Source organism: Lagopus muta, chromosome 9 (assembly GCF_023343835.1).
Source record: "Lagopus muta isolate bLagMut1 chromosome 9, bLagMut1 primary, whole genome shotgun sequence".
Taxonomy (NCBI): Eukaryota; Metazoa; Chordata; class Aves; order Galliformes; family Phasianidae; genus Lagopus; species Lagopus muta.
Window position 1 is genome coordinate 2,832,349 of NC_064441.1, and position 21,182 is coordinate 2,853,530.

At 38.3% G+C, this 21,182-nt stretch overlaps 1 protein-coding gene across 4 annotated transcripts in view; it reads right to left on the bottom strand.

Annotated features, from left to right (window-relative positions):
- Positions 1-21,182, bottom strand: part of SI (sucrase-isomaltase) — a 77,982-nt gene that overhangs the window by 33,519 nt on the left and 23,281 nt on the right. Inside the window, exons 1-13 of one of the 4 annotated variants that reach the window (XM_048955402.1) lie at positions 18,207-18,238; positions 17,711-17,864; positions 17,499-17,608; positions 13,355-13,603; positions 11,480-11,603; positions 10,359-10,432; positions 6,451-6,571; positions 6,252-6,361; positions 5,432-5,583; positions 3,274-3,445; positions 1,765-1,864; positions 973-1,085; positions 178-303 (exon numbers count right to left, since the gene is read on the bottom strand). In XM_048955402.1, the coding sequence (XP_048811359.1) occupies positions 178-303; positions 973-1,085; positions 1,765-1,864; positions 3,274-3,445; positions 5,432-5,583; positions 6,252-6,361; positions 6,451-6,571; positions 10,359-10,432; positions 11,480-11,603 (1,092 nt within the window). In that variant the 5' untranslated portion in view covers positions 13,355-13,603; positions 17,499-17,608; positions 17,711-17,864; positions 18,207-18,238. Of the gene's footprint in view, positions 1-177; positions 304-972; positions 1,086-1,764; positions 1,865-3,273; positions 3,446-5,431; positions 5,584-6,251; positions 6,362-6,450; positions 6,572-10,358; positions 10,433-11,479; positions 11,604-13,354; positions 13,604-17,062; positions 17,307-17,498; positions 17,609-17,710; positions 17,865-18,206; positions 18,239-21,182 lie in introns of those variants that run through there. The other 3 variants (XM_048955400.1, XM_048955399.1, XM_048955401.1) reach the window with 3 other exon arrangements.

The window sequence follows — 21,182 nt, forward strand, 5'->3', positions numbered from 1 at the left end:
AGGTGTAAAATCTTCTTACACCAGAAGGCTATACATAATAATTTATTAGAAGTTCACTAATTTGAAGTGATGTGAAATGAGTGATGTTTGTAGCATCACAGCCATGATATCTGGGTGGTTTCTCCCACAGTACTCTGCCTTAATGGGGGTGCTGCCCTCCTGAAACCCTGAACTTACATAAGGGAGTCCAATCAGACGGTTCCTGTCCACAACAGCCTTCACCTCATCCAGAGAGCCGTAATTCCAGCGGCTGAGCTGAAAGCCCAGACTCCAGTAGGAAGGCAGCATTGGGAGTCCCACAAACTGCATGTTGAGAGCAGAAATCATTAGTGGTACTAATGTACTGTGCGTGTTACCTCAGCACCCACTCTTTCCTTCAAGGTATCACTGATCAGACGAGTAAAATTAGCTAATTAACAAATAGTAAATAAAAGAAGTACAAACAATATCTGTGACAGCTTACAACTGGAAGATCATGACATATCAGTAATATTACTTACTATAACATTACCATAGGAACATACAATATTTAAGGGCATATGTATAATATGTTCTATAACATTGTCATATGAATAATAATTTGTCCGTATATCAAGAGCAAGGAAGCAAAAGACATTCCACCTAGACCACCTCTAGCTCGTGTCAGGATGTACAGTCTGAGAATTCAGTCAGGGTGTACAGACTGAGAACTGTTGCATCCTCTCTGCATGTGCATCTTCAGCAAAACTAGGGCTGTAGGTGCTGCTGCCCATAGCAGGCCAGGTAAAAACATCTACACCCCAACTTAATCCCAGCTAGCCGTTACATTGGTGACATGCTAACAATTGTTCTTAGATAAACATGTAGCGACTCATGCTAGATAGCACAGCAAAGACCTACTGTCACAAAAAGAAGGAAAAGACATTTAAAAAAGGAAGAAAAGAAGTGCTTTTAAGGATCTGCTCAATGTGCAGTTTCTTTAAATAAACATACCTGCAAATACTCTTGCACGACTTGCTCTGGGGTGTTCCCCAAGAGGATATAGAAATCAAGGATGCCGCCAATGGTTCTGTAGGTCACTGCTGGAGCAGGCTGCACTGCGAACTCTGCCAGACAAAGCATGCACAAGACCAATTCTGAATATCAGCTAAATCTATAGCAACTTTGTCATACAGATATTGAAAAGTGGAAAAAGCACCAACACAAGAAAAAAGCACCAACACAAACCAGATATATCCAAGGAACACTCAACCGTTATTTAAATTTGCAATGAAGGAGTAATGTATCGACATGATTCTTTTAAATGTCCATATTTGCAATTCTTTACATCCAACAAAGACAAGAGAATCAGAACAAATCCAGTGACATAACCTTTCCTCTTCAAATTTTCAGTACAACTTTCCAGACTCAAGAGAAATGAGCACATGTATAGGTAGGCTTATACCTAGAGAACAAAGGGCATTTACTTTCAAGTGATGCTCACTACAAATTTGCACTTGACTGGTGTCCTACACATCTGCACAGAGCTGCACAAGGCTTCCAGTAGGTTTCTTACACAACCTGCATGTTAATTCTGAGCCACTCACAGCTTACAATGCATATGCTGAATGTTACTAAATGCTTACAATGACTGCCATCAGATAACTGAAGGTAATGTTAAGACTTTATATGCAGCAGTATTTAAAAATGGACATTTACATTACCCCAGCTTTGATCTCAATCCCACAGATCATTTTAAAAAATATTTAGCTGCAATAACTGGAGCTACAGAGAAAGTTTTCTTACCCATGGCATTGCTATTCATCAGGAAAACACCAAAAGAGGCTCCACTGCTGTCTTCCAAACACATGAAGAAAGTCTGAACTCCATATAGGTTGTGCATTTCCTTCAAGGGAAAAAAAAAGAAAAAGCTTTTAAAATCTGTTATTGGGGAATATTTCAGTCGTATGTATAGTTGCTTTCTTGCACTGAAGTAACACTGACAGAGGCTCATTAGCCAGTTATAAATAAACTACATAAGGAGCAACAGTAACTTAAAAAAATCACATTAAAAAACATTCCTTCATTTGTGCACTGTACTAATTTCTCCACAATAACCATGATGGCTTAAATGTTGATTCTGTACTAGACAGGTAGAGTTTTAAACATGCTGGGTTTGGTTCTTTCATTCATTAGGTCAACTGAGTGCTGACAAGCTTTAGCAAATATTCCCCTACTCAAAGCAAAGGATTTCAATGAACATAGATATAACATTTGATTGTTTACATTCCCCAGGTACAAAAAAAAGACCATTGGAGGATGGTCAAGTTGGAAGAAGCAAAAAGCAAAAAATGACTACTGTTGTTTGAATCAGCACCTCACTTGATTTTTATCCATGCATGCTTACAAATTATAATGCTGTCAGCAAATCACTGCAAAGAGGAACTGACAGACACCATGTGCCTGTGTGCACCAGTGCTAAGGAGAACTTGGACCAAATCCTACAGAATCCTCAGTGCAAATGTAAAGCTACTTTTTTGGTATTGTCAAAAAAAGATGGGTGTCCTGGAAATCATCTTGGAAAAAGAGTATGGATGCAAATAACTGCTGACAGACATGTTTTATCTCTTAAAGAAACAGCTGTCAAAGAGAACTTTGTCAACATCTGCCAAACAACAAGGCCCTCAGCTGAACGTGCCTATATCATATGTCCTGGTCAGTAGGACATACTGTTACTTATTGTTTATCAGCTGAGGCTGAAGACTCACACACTGATGCTTAGCAACTTATTTTGAACTTCACATAATTAGGAAAATTAAAATGCTTCTAAAAGCTATCCCTCAGAAACCTTTCACCATTACCATCCAGCTTTTCGTAATATCACGGGGTGCCTAACAAGTTTTGGTGGAAGAGCTTGGTGGATCATAAAATCATATAATGGCTTGGGTCGAAAGGGACCCCAAGGATCACTAAGTTCCAATCCCCCTGCCACAGGCAGGGCCACCAACCTCCAGATCTGGTTCTAGACCAGGTTGCTCATGGCCTCATCCAACCTGATCTCGATACCTCCAGGGATGGCATCCACAACCTCTCTGGGCAGCCTGTTCCAGCACCTCACCATTCTCTCTATGAAGAATTTCCTCCTGACATCGAATCTAAACCTTCCCTTCTTGAGCTTAGAACCATTTCCCCTTGTCCTATCATTACCCAAGTAGTATCCCAAATAGTGGATGATATTAATGTGCTACTACATAATAAGTATGAATTCCAGAATTCACCTGCAAATAATAAAACATAAAAGAAATAGGCCCTTACTTCAGAGGGACCAACATCCCTGCTGAATAGAGGCCAGGTTTTCCAGTTGAGGTCGTGTCGGTACTGCTTATGCACATGTTCTCCCACACCGTAAATGTTGCTGCTAGGTAGTTTGATTGATAGCTGTAAAAACTGGTCAGCATACTGCAGTGGTCCTATGGTAGTATCAAAACTAAAAAAAAAAAAAAGTAAGGAGAAAAGAAAAAAAGGATTACACCAGAAATTGTTGCAGTGATTGTTTCTACTTCTTTTAGCTAAGCTGGATAGCAAGGTCAGGTCTACATCCAGAGACCCGAGAGGAGGGATGTAGGGGAGGATGGTGTTCAGCTGCAGTAGATAGAGAAGCCTTTGCATGGATTAGGAGACAGGCAATAACTCTCAATTCTATAGAAACTTCACACATAAATGGCCTCTGCTTTCAGGACTACATGCACAATCACCTCTTTGGGCAAAGCTTCCCACCTAAGCATCTGTGGCACTGGATAGTGAATCCATACAGTAAAAGTCCACTACATTATTGAAGTTTACTCTCTTAATTTTATTTTGTACATTTCACCAATCCCTTTCATTATAAATGTGTATCTCCTAAACAAGGATTAGGGGAGATTTAGAGACTGAATCTAAAGCTAAGTCCATTCCTTGTTTGCTTACGTGGGACTCTATTACTCAGGCAACTGAGAGGAAATCTGAGTAATGCTGAGGCAGGGAGAGTGAGTAGCAGGGCAATTCCTACTGCTGGGCAGAGGTCTTTAATCAGTCAAAATTCTTAAGTTCATTAATATTGATCTTAATCATTTTCCTCTTTTATTGCTGAGGCTTTCAACATTTCCACACAGCAAACGCAAGAAAATTGGCCCCACTCAGAAGTAGTTTTACTTTCCATCAGTCATTGTTTTCTAAATGAAACAATCAGAATGAGAAAGTAATTAAGACTTAAATCAGATTTAAATCACAAAGCAATTCGAATGAAGCTGATCCCGAGATCTGAAGGTTACTTTCATCTTTATTAAAACGAGAGCTTACATGGATCAGCAGAAACTCAGTCTTTCACCAGAAGCAGAGAAAATGACTTACTTTGAGATGGGAAACCACGTCAATATGTTTTAACAGTTTCAAAGTAATATCCATTGATCTATTCACTTTATATAGTTTTAATCACAAACTTTCTAAGATTGTACTTGTGTGGGAGATTGTGGTGTTTAACAGTCATTATATTCATATGAAAGAGATTGATACAGCTATCAGTCTTTCAGAGCACTGGCTTCAGTGTGGATCTGTTGAACTAGATTATTTATTCTTGCCTTCATACATCTGTTTAATCAGTCATGGACTACCAAATAATAAGTCCATCTTTTGCGTCCTCTATAATTGCAAATCAATCATTACAGGGGATTCTAAGTAAGAAAACAGCGCTAACAACAGCATGAAAATAATAGCTATTTAATAAATCTTGAAGCATTGATAATACAACTGTCATAGAACTCTGACAGGTAATCATTCTTTGATTTAATAAGTATGTTCTTCCTGACCCTTCCTCCCTTTTAATGGCTCTCAACAATATGCAACTAGTCCAGATCTATGTTTCTTTCTTTACTTCTAGGGAAAAAATGGGATGAAATCATTCAGTATACAGTATTTCAAATATTTTAAAGCATTACATGACTAGCTTATCACTGGCTGGCAACAACTACTATTTTATCATACATCTAAAGAGCAATCTGTGTTTGGTGATTCAGAGCTAAGGCGTGATTGTAACAGCTAAGATAAAAGATGGAATGAAGAGTATTTGTGATTTGAAGCACTAGGAAGGTTTTTGGATAACAAATACTCCTTGAGTAAAGTGGCTATAAAGATTTTGCTAGAACTGAAGGAAAGAGAAGGGCTAGCCAAATCTAAAGCCCTTACAACATCTCTTCTTACTGCAGCATTTCAAAAGGCCTCGCAAGAAGTCCTTGAAGAACATCCATCAGTCGAAAGACCAGAAGTAGGTAACATATCTAAGAGTGTACCTCACATATTGCATCTTAGGCACACCTTATTCACATGACAACAAATCTTTTTGTGAGGCAACATAGGCCTTCAGAGAAAACCAGCAACATCAGTATTCATCAGGAAAAACAAACAAACAAACAAAAAAAAAAACACCAGTGTTACTTACAGCACATTCCCATTGCTTACTCTGGTCACCACAATACCAAACGGATTTGATCTCACTTCCACTCTGTAGTTTAAATTGGAGGCTGCAGGTCCACTGAAAGAGCCCACATGCTCATGGGGGACTTCAAATCTTTGTGTTGAAGGATCAGTAATCTGCATATATTTAGAAACATTTGAAAACATTGCAACATTTTCCAGCATTAACACATAAATCTGATTTAGCATCTTTCTGTCCCTATCAGAGTGTCATCCTTCCATTTTCATTATCATTTTCTTTCCATTTTCATCACTCATTTTCAACTATTTCCCTACTTATATCTGACTTTGTTTTCTCCTGGTTTCCAGAGAAACCCACCACAGGAGGCTAGCTTCCAACTGAAGAAGCCCTGCTCAACCCCAGAAACCATCATTACCCCCATAGTCACTATGCAGACTGCTGAACTTTCCATAAAGCTTCAGAATACCTAAATATGTCTAACAAATTGCTTAAGAGATATGGTCAGACCATAAATGAAGAGGAAATAAATAAAACATTTGGCCCAGAATCTTTTCCTACAATGAAGAAAAGAAGTAGATACTGCAAAAAATGAATTTTTAAAAGTCTCAACAATTTCTCTATGAGGAAATCTCACTGTGATAAACCCTCATAATGCATTGCAAACCAGAGACAAAGAAAAGAAGAGCTGATAGCTTTTCAGTGGGAGGCACGATGGTGCAGCTGAAGGATTAACGGAGCCCTCCTAAACTCACTGCACAGAAATGGCCTGCTTAAAACCATGTACAGAACATAAACCTTAAAACAACAGATGAAAAAGATTAACCTTGAACCGGAAGCGATTTGCTGTCTGATACTCTCCTGTGAGGAGGACAGTGTTGATATCTTTTCCAAAAAGAGAAGGTGATGACAGCCTTGTTAACGTGGCCTCAAATCCTAAAGAAAACACACAAATGGAAACATTGCTGTTTCAAATCAGACACCCAGATGTACATTAAAACCAGGTTCCTCAGCTCCCAGCTTACCTGTTTGAGTTGATCTTGTTGACCCATCTACTTTGTATCCATGGTTTTCAGAGAAAAAGCACCAGGGTACACTGGTATCACTCTGGGGACTCCAGCAGCAGCCACGCAATTCACAGATGCTCTGATTAAAGGACAGGAGAAACTCACATCAATTGATTTTGGAGCTATGAGATATGGTTTAGTGGCTTGTGGTAGCAATGGTAACAGGAGGAAGGTTGGACTAGATGATCTTGTAGGTCCTTTCCAAACTTGAGATTCTACAATTCTATGATTTTACACAATAAACATTCTACACTGCAACAATTGAAATGCACATGAAGTAATTTTTTACCCCAAACACCAGAAAACATAGTCACAATTGCTATCAGATAAACTCTTTCACTGAAAATCTATTTAGTCAGTTCTAATAGAAACAACAACTTGGGTTGGTTTTTTTTCCTGATTCAGGGTAGACACATAGACAATGATTTTTTCCTAAAACCTGAAGATTCACAGGAAGAATGAACACTTAAAAAATTAAGGAAACATTTGAGCTGTGACAGATACACTAGAGACTAACCAACACTCACACACTGGGGACTGGATAACATTTATGTTTGGCTTAACATCTAGTAAACATCTGGCTGGAAAACATCACATATGCATCATTTATCATTATGTATAGGAACTACATTTCAATGTCATTTCCTAGTATCAGAAATGTTAAGATTGCTTCTATAGAATCTTAGATTCAGATTGATTGATGATCGCTTTTTCTACAAAAACAAACATAAATCACCCTAGCAATTAAACCCACTGTTCAAAGTATATAACTCAGTATAGAGGCATCAATCTTTAATCTACACCTCAATACTCCAATAAACAGGAATATGTTTGCCTTACTGTTAGAAATTAACTTATTCACAAGTTGTCTGCACAAGTTCTATGTTCATAGATTACACTTGCGTAACACATCACTGTAAATGCCCACAGGTTTTCCCATGTTGAAAACCAGATTAATTACTTGGAAGCAAAGGGCAGAAGTGATACAAGGACTACTGAGGGCAAAAGTCTCAGTGATCCTGGGCATTCAAATCCAACACACAGGTCTTCAAGACCCCTCCTTCCACCTGCACACTTGCACAAGCTCTTCCTGCTCAAATATTTTTGCTGATTGTGCCATATTTATTTAAAACAGTCCACATGTATAGATGAAGGTAGGCCAAAATCCACTGCTACTGGTGCAGGTTATAGAGCCCAGCCTAGAAAATTCAATTACTTGCCTCATTCTCTGAACAGAGAAAGCTCTAGCCCAGATGTAGTGTAAGTGTCAAAGGAGAACGCAGAGGAAATTCACAGAGCTATTAGCTCAAGATAATTTCATGCATTATTCTACAGTGTTTGGGCCAAGCACACCAAGTAGACTACGTACCAACAATACAGTTATGACCCCCATCTTCTTATCCCTTCCCAGACCACTGACTATCCCAATAGCTTGAACAACAGTTTATCCTAACACCTAATATTTCAAGCATCTCCTTTCCCAACTTGATAAACATCCTTTTCTTTTTCCCAACTGCTTCTCATGTTTGCTTGTTGAATATTTTCACTAATTACTTTACAGGGCAGTGATACTCTTCAGGATAGGTTTTATTCTAGTGGATTTGTAAACTGTAGATCAGTACTTTTGTGGCACATGGAGCTTGCTGCATGAGGAAGTAAGTGCACAAGTGCAAGATCGGTTATGCTTGACACTAGAAAGAGCAGAGTTCATTCAAAGGTATTGTCAAGGCTGTTACAGAGGCTATCATTTAGTGTAAATAAAGATAGGAGGTGGTCACAGTCTCTATTAAAGTAACGTACTAGATACCAACACACAACAAAGTCAAAGAAAGTGTCAAAGCTTCGTTAGAAATAATAGTGGAAATAAGAAAACAGTGTATGGTGGGAAACAAAACAAGGTCGCTTCTGAACACTGAACTCAGCACCAAGGACTGAAAGAATTGCTTGACTATGTGTCAAACTGCAATGTTTCTCTTCTTAGCATCAAAACAAACTTTTACCAACAAGATAAAAAAAAAAAACAATAACAACAAACCAAACAACAAACAATAAAGTCTCCCCTCAAGCTTTCAGAGGTCCTGTCCTGGACAGCACTAGCTCTGCTCATGGTAGGTTAGTTTTTACTAGTGTATTCTTCTTGTCTTATAAAACCAATAACAACTTTCCATGGCAGTGACTAGTTAATAAAAGTGTGCTCTCTCTCAGGATTTTTATCTCTGGCAATCCTGTGATTGGTGAATAAATACTTCTTTGCTTGCTGTGCCCCTATCCTCTGCAAGCCCAGGCTTCACCTAGAAATACCTCAGCAAATAAAGACATCAAGAGAGACACTAAGCTGCTACCTGAGCTCAGGCAAAGTATCATGCTCCCAGTTGCTTTTTATTCTGAAAACAGCTATTAGAAACCACTACAGAGTCCTTTCCTTGTCAAATACCTGTAGTTTTAGAGCTCTGCCGGATGTAATACTAGAATAAACCTGAAGAAGGGTAACAAAAGTGCTTGCAGAAAAAACAGGACTCTAGATTGTGAGATGCATGCACCTAGCAGCTTTCTTCAGGGCAAAGATTAAAGGTGATGTTTATCTCTAGTCTTTTGAAATTTGCTGCCCAGAATTCACTACGGAAAGAGCAGATTCAGGAATCATTTATTTTACCTCTAATTCCAGAGCAAGAACTTTGGTGTTCAAACCTGCACCTATAGACGTGGTTGGTTTTTGTTTTTTTGTTTTCTGGTGACTTTATTGTGATTGTTTCTAATTATTCCTGATCACAAAGGGTAAAACGGAAGAGCAGATTTACAGTGCGGCTTGCAATTGCAACCAGAGCAAAATCATTTTCTTCACTTGTAATAAGTGTAGTGCTTAATATAGGGTGGCTAATCCTAAGGTAGTAATTAAAGATTAAAGTGATCTGCATGACACCTATCATGGTGTGCTTGCTCCTGGAGCATGGAACCAAAGAGAAGAGAAGCATGCTGTGAGTTGAGCCTTTACTACTCCGTTAACCCGCAAGGCTGTATTGAACTACATATCATAATACAACTCATGGCATGACAGCATCATTAACAACTGTCACTTCTGCAATTAGACTGGGAATTCACAGAGAGATAGAGAAGGTTGGTTAATCATTTTTATATCTCTATGAATGGCATTAGCATCACACATCATAATGTACTCACTATATTTTCTCTCAAGCTGCACCCTACTAAGAAAAAAAAGAGGCCAGGCACCCATCATCTTCCATCAGAAAATGAAAACATCTTTTATTAAAATGAATATTAATGATGATTAGAAAGCTAACAAAAATAACCTTTCTATAGCAACCACCACAAGAATTTTCTATCCTTGCTCAGATGAGAGACAACATTCAAGAAAGAGAGTAGGTGAGATAGTGAGATTCAGATCAGTTCAGAGAGGAAACTGACAGCATTATAAAAATCTCATGCAGTGAATCTCAATGTGCTATTTCTAAAACATGCTTTGCTGTAAATGCTTGCAGTTGGCCATCAGAAAAAAAGAAATTGCTTAGGCAAAGTTGTTAAAAACAGTATGTATTTCTAACCCCTCCTTGTTTGCCTAATTTTGTTCTCTCTTATCAACAAGCCAAATTGCTGGGGAGTATACTGACAGGGGTTTTCAACCCTTGACAATAAAGTGCTGCAGTGGCTAGAAAAAAGTCTGGCCTTATGACAACGGGCTAAAATTTGTCATACAGAAGTTACATGTGAAGTATTCAGGCATTCACAGACAAATAAAAGTTATGAGGACCATCAATATGTTAGAGAAAAGGTACATTTCCATAATCAAACATAAGATTTTATGTGGAAAAGCCTATTTTCTAATTGTTTTTATTATAATGTTCTCAGACCTTTGTTGCTGTTTGATCCGGGATGCAGTCAATTCTCTCCACTGTTAATATGTTCGGACATTCTGGTGTAAATTCTGTTAGGGAAATAAAATAACAGGTTATTTCCAAAATATATTAATATCCGGATTATCATTAAGTTGTTCTGCTGACTTTCTTACCACCTTGATCCTCTAACCATGAATACAGGCTCAAATGAGTTTAAGCTATTGCTACTATGATTTACCTTAACTTTGAAAAGCTGCACAGGACTATTCCTGATAAAGGTAGAAGAGCTTCACTTTTGTTTTTTTTGTACAAATGGGTGACATAAATTATTGTAATTGTGAAGATATATAGTAATTCAGTTTTCAGTAGGTCTTGTTATCCAGTCTGTGCTGCTTCCTTAGAAATTTATGCTGAATTACAATCAGAAGGGCTTTCTTTCATCTGAATAGTGCTGTGTAACTGCTCTTATGAGAGCTCCATCCTGTGAAATACTGCTCATCCAAAGAAGTTTGAGGTAGAGCATCATATAAACGCACCTTAAGGTTCATTTAAGAGTATAAGCAAGATGGGAAATGCCTGTTTACATGGTTTGGTAATGATAAGACAAGGGGGAATGGTTACAGACTGAGGGGAGGTTTAGGTTGGATATCAGGAGGAAGTTTTTCACACAGAGGGTGGTGAGGCACTGGAACAGGTTGCCCAAGGAGGCTGTGGATGCCCCATCCCTGCAGGCATTCAAGGCCAGGCTGGACGTGGCTCTTGGCAGCTTGGTCTGGTGAGTGGCGACCCTGCACATAGCAGGGGGTTGGAACCAGATGATTTTGAAGTCCTTCTCAACCCAGGCCATTTTGTGACTCTATTATATAATATATATTATATACTCTATACTCTATACTCTATATTATATAATATATACTCTATTATATAATATAACACAGCAGAGAAACGCTCACTCTTTTTTCCCCCTTCTTGAACATTCATACTCTTTGAAAAGTTTAATCTAAACAACGACTTAAATGATGCCAACAGGCAATTCCAACAGGAGTACTATGGGACTTGTGAACATCTCAGCAAGCAGAGCTGAGCAGTTACCACTGAGGATTTTGCCTCTGGTCCTGGAGGTGAGAAGTACTTACCTGTAGTTCTGACTGCAGGTACTCCTGTTGCTAAAAGCACGATGAGCACAATGGCCACCACCACCACCAGGCAGAAGAGGGCAATGAGAGTGATTTCCAGGCCACTGAATTTCCTCTTGCCCATCTAGGTCAAGAGGATCATTGGCATGAGGAAAACAAAAGCAATAGCTTGAAAAACTCTATAAGCTACAGTATTAGTTCTCAGTTCTTATATTTTCATACATTATTTAGGTTTTAAACCATACCTCCTAATCCTAGGATTAAGAATAAATCTCCTATTCCAGATAATTCACACAGATTACTGCATTATTACACTCATGGTCAACCACTGAGAAATGTGTTTTGTTCCCACTAAAGCACTTCTAAATATGCAAATACGAATTTTCTCCTGAGGTTATTTATGAAGTTTCTTACATTTTACTGAAGCACCAGAAAGAGCAACACAAGACCATTAATGTTGAACTGCACACCAGCAGGAAAACTAATTAAAACTGATCTCCATCATGCAGATCGATATACATTGGCAGCAGCAACTGCATTTCACAGTTGGTTAAGAATATTTAACTTTATAAAACAGCATTAAATACAGAGAAACATCTTCTTTTTAGTCCAAGTAAGAAAATGCAGCTATGTGTGCACATTGCACTAGCACCTGAAAGCACTCTCAAGAGCTTTAGTGAGGACTTAAAAGAAAAATACTTTAGAAAAACTTCTGGTATGAGTTTTTGGCTTTTTGCTTGTTGTTTGGTTTGATTTTATAAAAAAACACTGTTAATCTAATGCACTTCGTTCGTTGCTGACCATTTCCTACAAGTATAATTTATTACCCCAGCACCACCCTTATTCCTGGAAATCCCACAGCCACCAGAATGAACAGACAATAAAAACAGTAAAGAAACACCAGCAATCTCCAGAACAATAAAGCTGATACTTAGATAAATGTACCCTCCTGTATGGAGGGCCACAAAGAGGCTGGAGCACCTCTCCTATGAAGACAAGCTGAGATTTGGGTTTGTTCAGCCTGGGGATACTTTACTGTGGCCTTCTGCTACTTAAAAGAGAGCCTACAAGAAAGCTGGAGTGTGACTTTTTACAAAGTCATATAGTGATGAGGCAGTGAGTAATGGCTTTAAGCTAAAAGTGGGTAAATTTGTTTAGATATTAGGAAAAATAAGTCTTTACTATGAGGGCAGTGAGGCCCTGGCACTGTGGGTGTGCTCAGGACCAGGCAGGACGGGGCTCTGGGCAGCCTGAGCTGCTAGGAGGTGTCCCTGTCCATAGCAGGGGTTGGAACTGGATGGGCTTTAAGATCCCTTACAACCCAAACCTATCTGTGATTCTACAGTGATTATTATCTAAGCTTTTTAAAATAACATAGTGCTATTCACATTTTCTCCATTAATATCAAAATTAGTAGCTATTGTTATGATTATAGTTACCTCCTAAGGGAAGTAACACATTTAAAACCTACCACTTCCCTGTATATTTAAAAGCACATATTTAAGGCCTGTTTCTACAATGAGAAAATTATATTCCAGCAGTTCCTCCTCTGGGTTTCCTGTAGCATTGTCAGAATACTCATCAGCTGGGAGCCCTAACAAGTAAAGCTTATTTTTCTGAAAACCAAAATATTAAATATTAAGAATAAAGAAGAATATTAAAATTCTTTTCGTCCAACTCTCCCCACAACCCTGCAAACATCCGCAGCATTGTATTTCAGCTTTTTCATTCTCAAGGTCTCCTCCACAACCTGAGGCTTCTAAAACAAGGATTTATAATTTATAATTCATAAATGCAACTTTTGCTGTGCGACTTGGGCTCAGCAGCAAAGGGAAGGTCTGCAGTAACACAGATAGAATAAATGGGATGACGTACCTTAAAGCCCCTCTGCTTCCTTCATCTGCTGATCCTGGTTGTAAAGCTCAGTCTCAAAACCAATGTTTTATTCTCTGCTGTTATCAGTTCATTGCATTGTTTGCCAACCAATCTACCAATGGCAGGCACATACATAATTACAGGCAGGTTGCAGAAACTTTCTGAGCTAAAATTAGTTACTGTGGTTATCGTAGCCAAGTAATAGCTGGTTAATTAATAATATTTTGGTTCTGTATCACTCAGCAGGTTCTGTAAATGAGAGAAAAGCAGCAATAAAATGCCAATAAATTTGACCATATTGCATGATTTAATGGCTTTACTGTACTTTTTTCATATCATTGTTAGCAGACGCTTGATGCTTCACATTCCTTGTCTATCATTTCTGCTTTAAGCATTGTATGAAGTCATTAAAGGTTCTCAAATGAGGAAAAAGACTTACTAAAATAATCATTAATAGATAATCAAATTTATGATCATTTAACATTTTCAGTAATTAACAGTGAATAACTAATGCTAATATTAATATAAACAGATTTGATGGGATCATAGCAGTAAATGTCAAAACAACAGTAGAAAGACGGAATATTAGCCTAGAAGAGAGTTTACAGGGAAGAATCTTCAATCATAGTATGCAGCCTTAATATTTAATTGAATTTTGACTTTCTGTTACAACAGATATAATCATGACATTAAATCTCTACTTTCCAAACTAAACATTTTGGTTCATACTGTTAAGAGTACTTAGAAATTATTTCTCAGTCAAGTGAAGGTGGCTGAGATAGATTTGAATTGTTCACAAATTGTGATGGATGCCCTCAACTCCTGCACTTGACCTACGACTTGCTAAGGCTTGTGAACCTTTGTAAGCCTCAGCATGGCCATTTCTTGACAGTGACAGTAGGGCACCAGCGCTCACAGCCACGACCACAAGCAAAGAGGGGTACAGTCCTAGATAAAACAGGTGACCACTGAAATTCCTTATGGGAAAATAGCAAATTGCATCAGAAGTTGAGAGAAATATGATAAGAATTCTAAGTGTGAAGATGAATCAATCACTTTATCTTACAGCAGACAGAAGCTCAAGTGAGTACCCCTGACTGAAGAGGTAGGATGCAAAGCAATGATCTCCTGCTGGGCTGATACTTCTTTCAATGTTCAAGGTTGAAACATCCTCACTAACTACCCCTGTTGGCAAGCAAAACTTTAATTTTTAAAGGTAGTCAATTTACTTAGCAGCTTGAATATGCAGTAGACTAATCACTGTGACTCTTGTCATCATAATGAATTAATGGTGTCAGTTTACTTAACATAATAAATCCAAATGCTGCTATATCGTTAGAAATGTGTAAGTGCTGGGTGTCTCCTGCAACATAAATTTACTCCATTGCCTAAACCTTTCCCTTCCCTCTGGCAAATGCAGGTAAGAGAAGTGACCGCACAAAAGTAAATGGCTCTTTTTTTCCCAAGTCGGTTCTTAGAAGGCAAGATGGTTCTCTTGGAACCATTCTCCTCTACACAGATGAATGCCATCACTCTCAATGACTGCTTTTAACGTGCAGCCTGGTATTCAGGTATCTTAGCCTCTCCATTCCACAGTAACAACACCATGTACGCCTGCACGTGTGCAAACAAGCTCTAGAAATCTAATTCTAACATCCCTCTTAATATTGCAAAATGTACTTCTTTATGAGTGCACACTGAGACACAACAGTGTCACGCGAATTATGAAGACAGCAATGATTCTGGAGGTCTTGTTTGTTTATCTCTGTTTTCCAAATTGAATTTAGTTGTTCCAGGAAAGTACTTAGTTCAGCAAAGCATATGGCCATGTGTTTCATTTAAACATGTCTGCAATCACACAGCCATCTACACAGCCATTTGTTTAAGTGCTTTCCTGAATTCATAGTGCTACAATCTGGTATTATCAATCAACTAGTACACATTTCCTGTGCAATTTGAGAACATAAAAGCGCTGAACAGTGAGGTCTCACAAGAGGGTTAACCAAGCAGGTTTCCCAGCCTAACGTGTTTTAATTTGTCTACAACGGATATCAACAACAGAGCTTTCAGGTCAAAATGGAGTATTGAAATCCAAGAAGCAGGAACTGTCATGGAAGGACATCTATCAAAGATCCAAGAGGAACATGCTGGTTCTCCTGTATTCCCTGCATGTAATATTTACATGGGTGAAACAACTCTGAAATATCACTTCAGCAAGATGGGAGCTCTTCAGTGAAGTCATGGCCATGCTCAAGGAATAAAGAAGGCCAAATACTTTTCAGAAGCAGCTGTGGCAAATCCCATTCTGAAATACTCATCCCCCAAGCCTGGGAAAAAAGAAACTTTCTTGATTTACGTTCTGCACATTACAAGGCAGTTGCCAGCTGTGTCTTCTCCCTTCTCTGAAAGGAGATCTGAAACGTACAACTGTCTTCCTTCAGTAGGAGATATCAGTCCTTATCACTGTTCTGTGTACTGAAGTGCAAATGCCTGTTCAGAGCAAAGACCCATAGTCTGTTCTCCGCTCCCAGCTCAGTTACTTATTAGCTGGATATCAGGTAGTGATTAGACCACATTCATCATCTGTGTGCTTCATGTTTTTTTCTTCCATATGGATGATGAAGTTGATGATTCTGCAGATGCTTAGAATGGTTTGATTAGCAACGTGTGCAGCTTTTTACCTAGAGAACTGCATAGGGTCTGGTCTTTCCAAAGAATCACTGTATTGCTATTCCATGGAGACTTATGGTTGAAGCGTCCCATAGCTGCTCCCATGCTTGAGCTTCTTTCTCGGGAACAGCAACATAGGGATCACGTACAGAGCATCTCCAAACAGCAAGGCACAGATATGCTATTGTTTCTATCTAAATATATCTGCATATGTATGAACACTACAGGTCTTGCACACATAGGGTAATAGCTAACTTTTTCTTGAGGAAAAAGAACAAAAACAGATATCCTAAGTGAGCAAAAGTCAAATAATTTGGCCAAATCAACATTTTGGTGAGTCTCAGATTCTGTGTGACACGACTGCAAGGTTTGTTGGCAGGAGACCCAACCTGTTCCTGCTGGAACTCTGCTGCAGTAAGTCAGCTTGTACTGGTAATGACTTTCCTCCCAAGAATTTCAGGACACGTTGGCAAACTAATGAGGCAGATGCACACAAGCAGAAAACCCATCCAAATTCAGCATAGCTCTTCGAGGACTCCTGGGAACCCACCATACAATCCATCCATCAATTAACAAGCAGATCACATGGATGATATTCCTGCCCTCCACAATCATCTTATTTGGCACTGAAATCACAACAGACCTATTGCAGTGTTCAAATGAAAATGTCTATATAGAGATATAGATAGATAAAGTCCTCTTCACACTTAAAAAGATAAGACTTTAGAAACTCCAATATAACAGACCCAACCCACAAAAAGTGCTAAGTGAAATATTACAGCACATTTCCAACTATTGTAGAGAAAATGGGGGGCTCTGTGAGTTATGTGGGGCTCTGTGAATAAATGCACAGTGTTAAAGCAGAAGCTGGAGACAAGCAAACCCTGTTTAGACAACAGTGTCTTATACTCTGAGACTAAGTCAATGCATGCTCTCTCTGGCTTGATAGATATGAAATTATTAAATGACCTGGGAAGTGTTTAAATAAGAGTAGAGGAAAAGTTAGGTTGATAATTCTTCATTTTTTATGTATTGTACCTTATTGTCTTTATCAGATGGGGACATAGAAATCTGGATAAAGCCTCTCATCTTCTCTCAAAACTACCAAACAAAGTAAGCATTATGAGCTTGAATTCAACCTGGAAAAGTTCACTGCACATCTTAATCACTTCTTCAGCACTTTGCTAAGACATCAGTGAAGGCATGGAACAACTGATGTGTTCACTGTACAGTTTGCTTACTGCACCACCACCCTCTGGTCCTCTACTGGCAGCCCCAAGTTCTGTAGGGAAAGGGATGGCAGAGAAAATACTTTCAGAAAGTTCATTAATGTCTATTAGAAACCAAATGCTTGTCACAACATAGGCATCATCTTTCTCCTCTTTAAAGCTTCAGTGAACACAATATTCAGCAGAGACTTTGAAAGCCTGTGTGAGACAGCTCTTTTATGGAAATTTCTAGGCAAAAGTCTTACCTGAGCTCCCTAGGAGATTGTTACTGCAGCTGCAGACCTGAGCATGAAGGCATGCCACAGTTAAGTTGTACAACTTGTTACAGGTTTCCAAAAAGGACAAAAAAAACTTCCTATATTTAGAAGAAAATAATGATAACAATAATAAAAAAGTAGCCAATTTTAAAGATGAACTGAGCAAGAAAAAATAAAAAGAAAAAATAAAGTATACTTACCCTGGAATGTTCTTCATGTACTGAACTGAGATTAATGTAAACATGGTCAAGAGAAAGAACTGAGAAGGCCTTGGGAAATACATTGCAAACATTTATTTTCTCAGTGGACTTTGAAGAATACAGATATGAATTCCTTCAGAGCTGTCTCCTTTTCCTGAAGTGCATCACAGTTAGAGATAACATCATGTGAGAACTTGGTCTCAAATAGAAGTAGTTTTCATTTTATAGCATTTGGCAGCCAAAAGATTTTTACTTTGTTTATTAACCAGACAGAGAAATAACTTCAGTAGAATAATTTCACTGTCATGAAGAAGCAGAACATGCTTGAAGTTCATTTTCAAAGTTTGTCTAGTTCTAAGATCAATGCAATTAGACATTGTATAAACTCTGCCCTTTCATAGCTAAATAAGTCTCTGCATGCCTAAACTGTGGGCCATAATCCTGGTTCTAATAACACCTCTGAGCCAACAAATTATGACAAAGACAACAAACATACCCTGAAGCTGAATCCAAGAGTTATTTATGAGTTATTTCAAGCTCCAGCCCAGTAAAAGCCAAAATAGTGACTACAATGATAGCACTTCCAGCTGAACGTACACTGTAGAAAGAGGAAGAAATTCTGCATTTCTTATTGTAAGCAAGCAAATAACTTGCTGTGAATCTCTAAATTACAGCAATATAGCAATCACTGCTGAAAATTTTACTGTAGTCAGAGCAGAACTTGCTTCTCATGTGCCTGTGACGATCTGATAAGACCTCAAATCAGTTACAAAATATTTTAATAATACTTCTTGCTTGTCCACAGTTAGTGAAGATAGAAAGGAGAAACAGAAAAAGCACCCACTGTAAATTGAACAAGCATCACAATAGTCTGAACCATAATCACTAATATAAATCACTTGGTTATATCTGTAAATTAGTAACTGCTATTCTTCAAACTAGTAACTGGTACATCCTAGAAGAGCCAAATCTTACACATCGTTGATGTTCATTATCTGTCTTTGCAGCTGAGAAAGGAATTTCAACCTTGCCTGAAGGAAAGCATATTTTCTCTGGCTATTTGTGCTTCGAAACATGGAAATGCCAAAATAAGTTTTACATAGTTATTTGATCAAAACCTGTTGTCTTCTTCATTCTTTCAACAGTCATGGGATTGCATTAGTGATATTTAGAAATCCAAATCATCCTACAGGCAAATTATTTGAACTGGTCATTTGCAGCTGGAATATGAATTTTAGGATATCCCTTGCCACCTATAAATGAAGATGGAAAAAGGAAAATCAATGTTTCCAGCTAATTGCTAGATGCTGATGGCACACAGAAGTTCAAACACATCCAAGCTCTGCTTTTGTCCCTGGGATGCTCCAAAGGGGATAACTGAGAGCTTTCATAGGCACACAAGGCTCAATAGCTGTCCCTATGCCATTATTCCCCCCAACTTCTTCAGGTCCTCCACCTCTCCTCAAATATCTGAATGCACAGAGTAAAACTAACCTAACACAGATTAGATACTTTTTCAAGAAATGCTGTCTGCTCATTAAATGAAGGCATTACTGAAAGGTAGAAGCTTGGCAGTCTCCATGCCTTTAGAGTGAGGAAAAGACAATTCTGAAAGCAACTACTGAATGAAATTACTGTTTTGGCCCCTCTGAGTATTTTTGTTTTCAGTCAAAACTTGTCTGCTCACTGTTTCTATGACTTCCCTTGCCCTACCTACAGCTGGTCCTGCAGCCAGCATCTGTGTTTCTTGCTGCTATTGAGCAGGAAACAAAGCAAAGCCATCGTGATTATATACTATATTATAATATATACACTTATACACCTATATTATAAAGTATTATAATACTATATATCATGTACTGATTCCTAACCAGCTTTCTTACTTATTCAGATGCATTATACTCTTTGCAGGTGTTTTGGTTTTGTTGTTGTTGGGTTTTTTTTGTTTTTTTTTTTCAGTAAAAATTATAGATGTCCACAATACAAAACAAAACTATTAAAGGCTTAGGATCTTTATCTTAAAAAGGCGAAGAGTTAATAACAAAAACTGAAAAACATGCATAATATGACTCCAGAATCGCAATTTCTTCAGCTCCCATTTTGGTACAGTATTAAGTGCTCAGCTCCCATCCTTACAAACCCTTAAGGTTTCTGTTCAGATAATTCTTACAGTTTTCTCTCTAATCACCACAGTTTGCTTAAAAATTAAAAAATAAAATAAAATGCCAAAAACATTATATTCCTGTAATCACTGGTAATCTTGTGTGGGAGTCTGAATGAAAATATTAAATATTGCAAGACTTGGAACAAAACTTTGGGGGCTGCCAATACTACAATGAAAATAATGGGACCAGGTTCTTCCTTGGCTTGGCTGATTCTCCTGCTCCTGCCCTTCCATTCTCTCTCAGTGTCTTACCTATCTTTTCTCTTATAGGAGGCATTGCATTGTCTACAGCTGATTTTATGGGACACATGGTTGAATAGTTCACCCCAGATCATGACCCTGTTCAGGCCTTCATGTGCAGTATGGAGTTAATTAAGGGCCAGGAGCATTTAGCTGGAGGCAGGATGGGAGCTCAGCTCTCATTTTGAAGAGGAGAGCACTGGTTATTGCAGTAGGCTATCCTATACTGAGTAACTATCATATTTTTCCACTCTGTTGATTGATATTAATGACAGTCTGTGTCAAGAAATTCAGTGTTAAAAAGATTTGATACGCTAATAGTGTAGCTTGCAAGAGTGTTTAAAGGAAAGTGTGTCTTATGGAAATAAATGAAAAAAAATGGAAATAAAGTGGCCATGGGATGATATATTTGTGAAGGGAGATTTGTCATGCAGAGAGGGTAAACAAATCTTAAGAACAAGGCAAAAAACAGCTTATATTAATGGGCAGAGCAATGCAAAACATCATGGCACTGAGCCTCGCGGTGACAATGATGTTAAAGAAGCTCAGATGAGCTGCAAGATGCATGAGGCTCCTGGTTAATGAATGACAGCACTAATACCTCAAGGTGTAAAGGGCATAAGTGTGTGTGTCTTAGGTGAATGTGTAAAAACTGTACCAGGTTTTGGAGCTGCTTCTAATAATTTCCAGCTGTTGTAAGCATCTTAAGCATCTTTTTGGGCTGTTAGCTGCACCCACGATGTCAGAGCGTTGAGAAACAAACATCACCAAGAGAAAAGGCAGCCCATCAAATGCTTCACAGCATTTAATTTGACTTTGTTCGCTCTTTCTGCCTCTGTCCTTGAATGAATAGGAGAGTTAAGGGTTACGCCAGACCAAGTTAAGCTGGGAAATACTTTCATAGCGACTACCACCCTAAGGAAAACACCTAAAAAAACCAAAACATTAGCATGCCCTCTGCCAAGATTTGGCAAATAGTTGATCTTACAAGTTAATATTGAACTTTGTTATTAATGAAGCACTGATAAAGGATTGGTCGTTTACCAACTACAGATCTAACAGTGTATC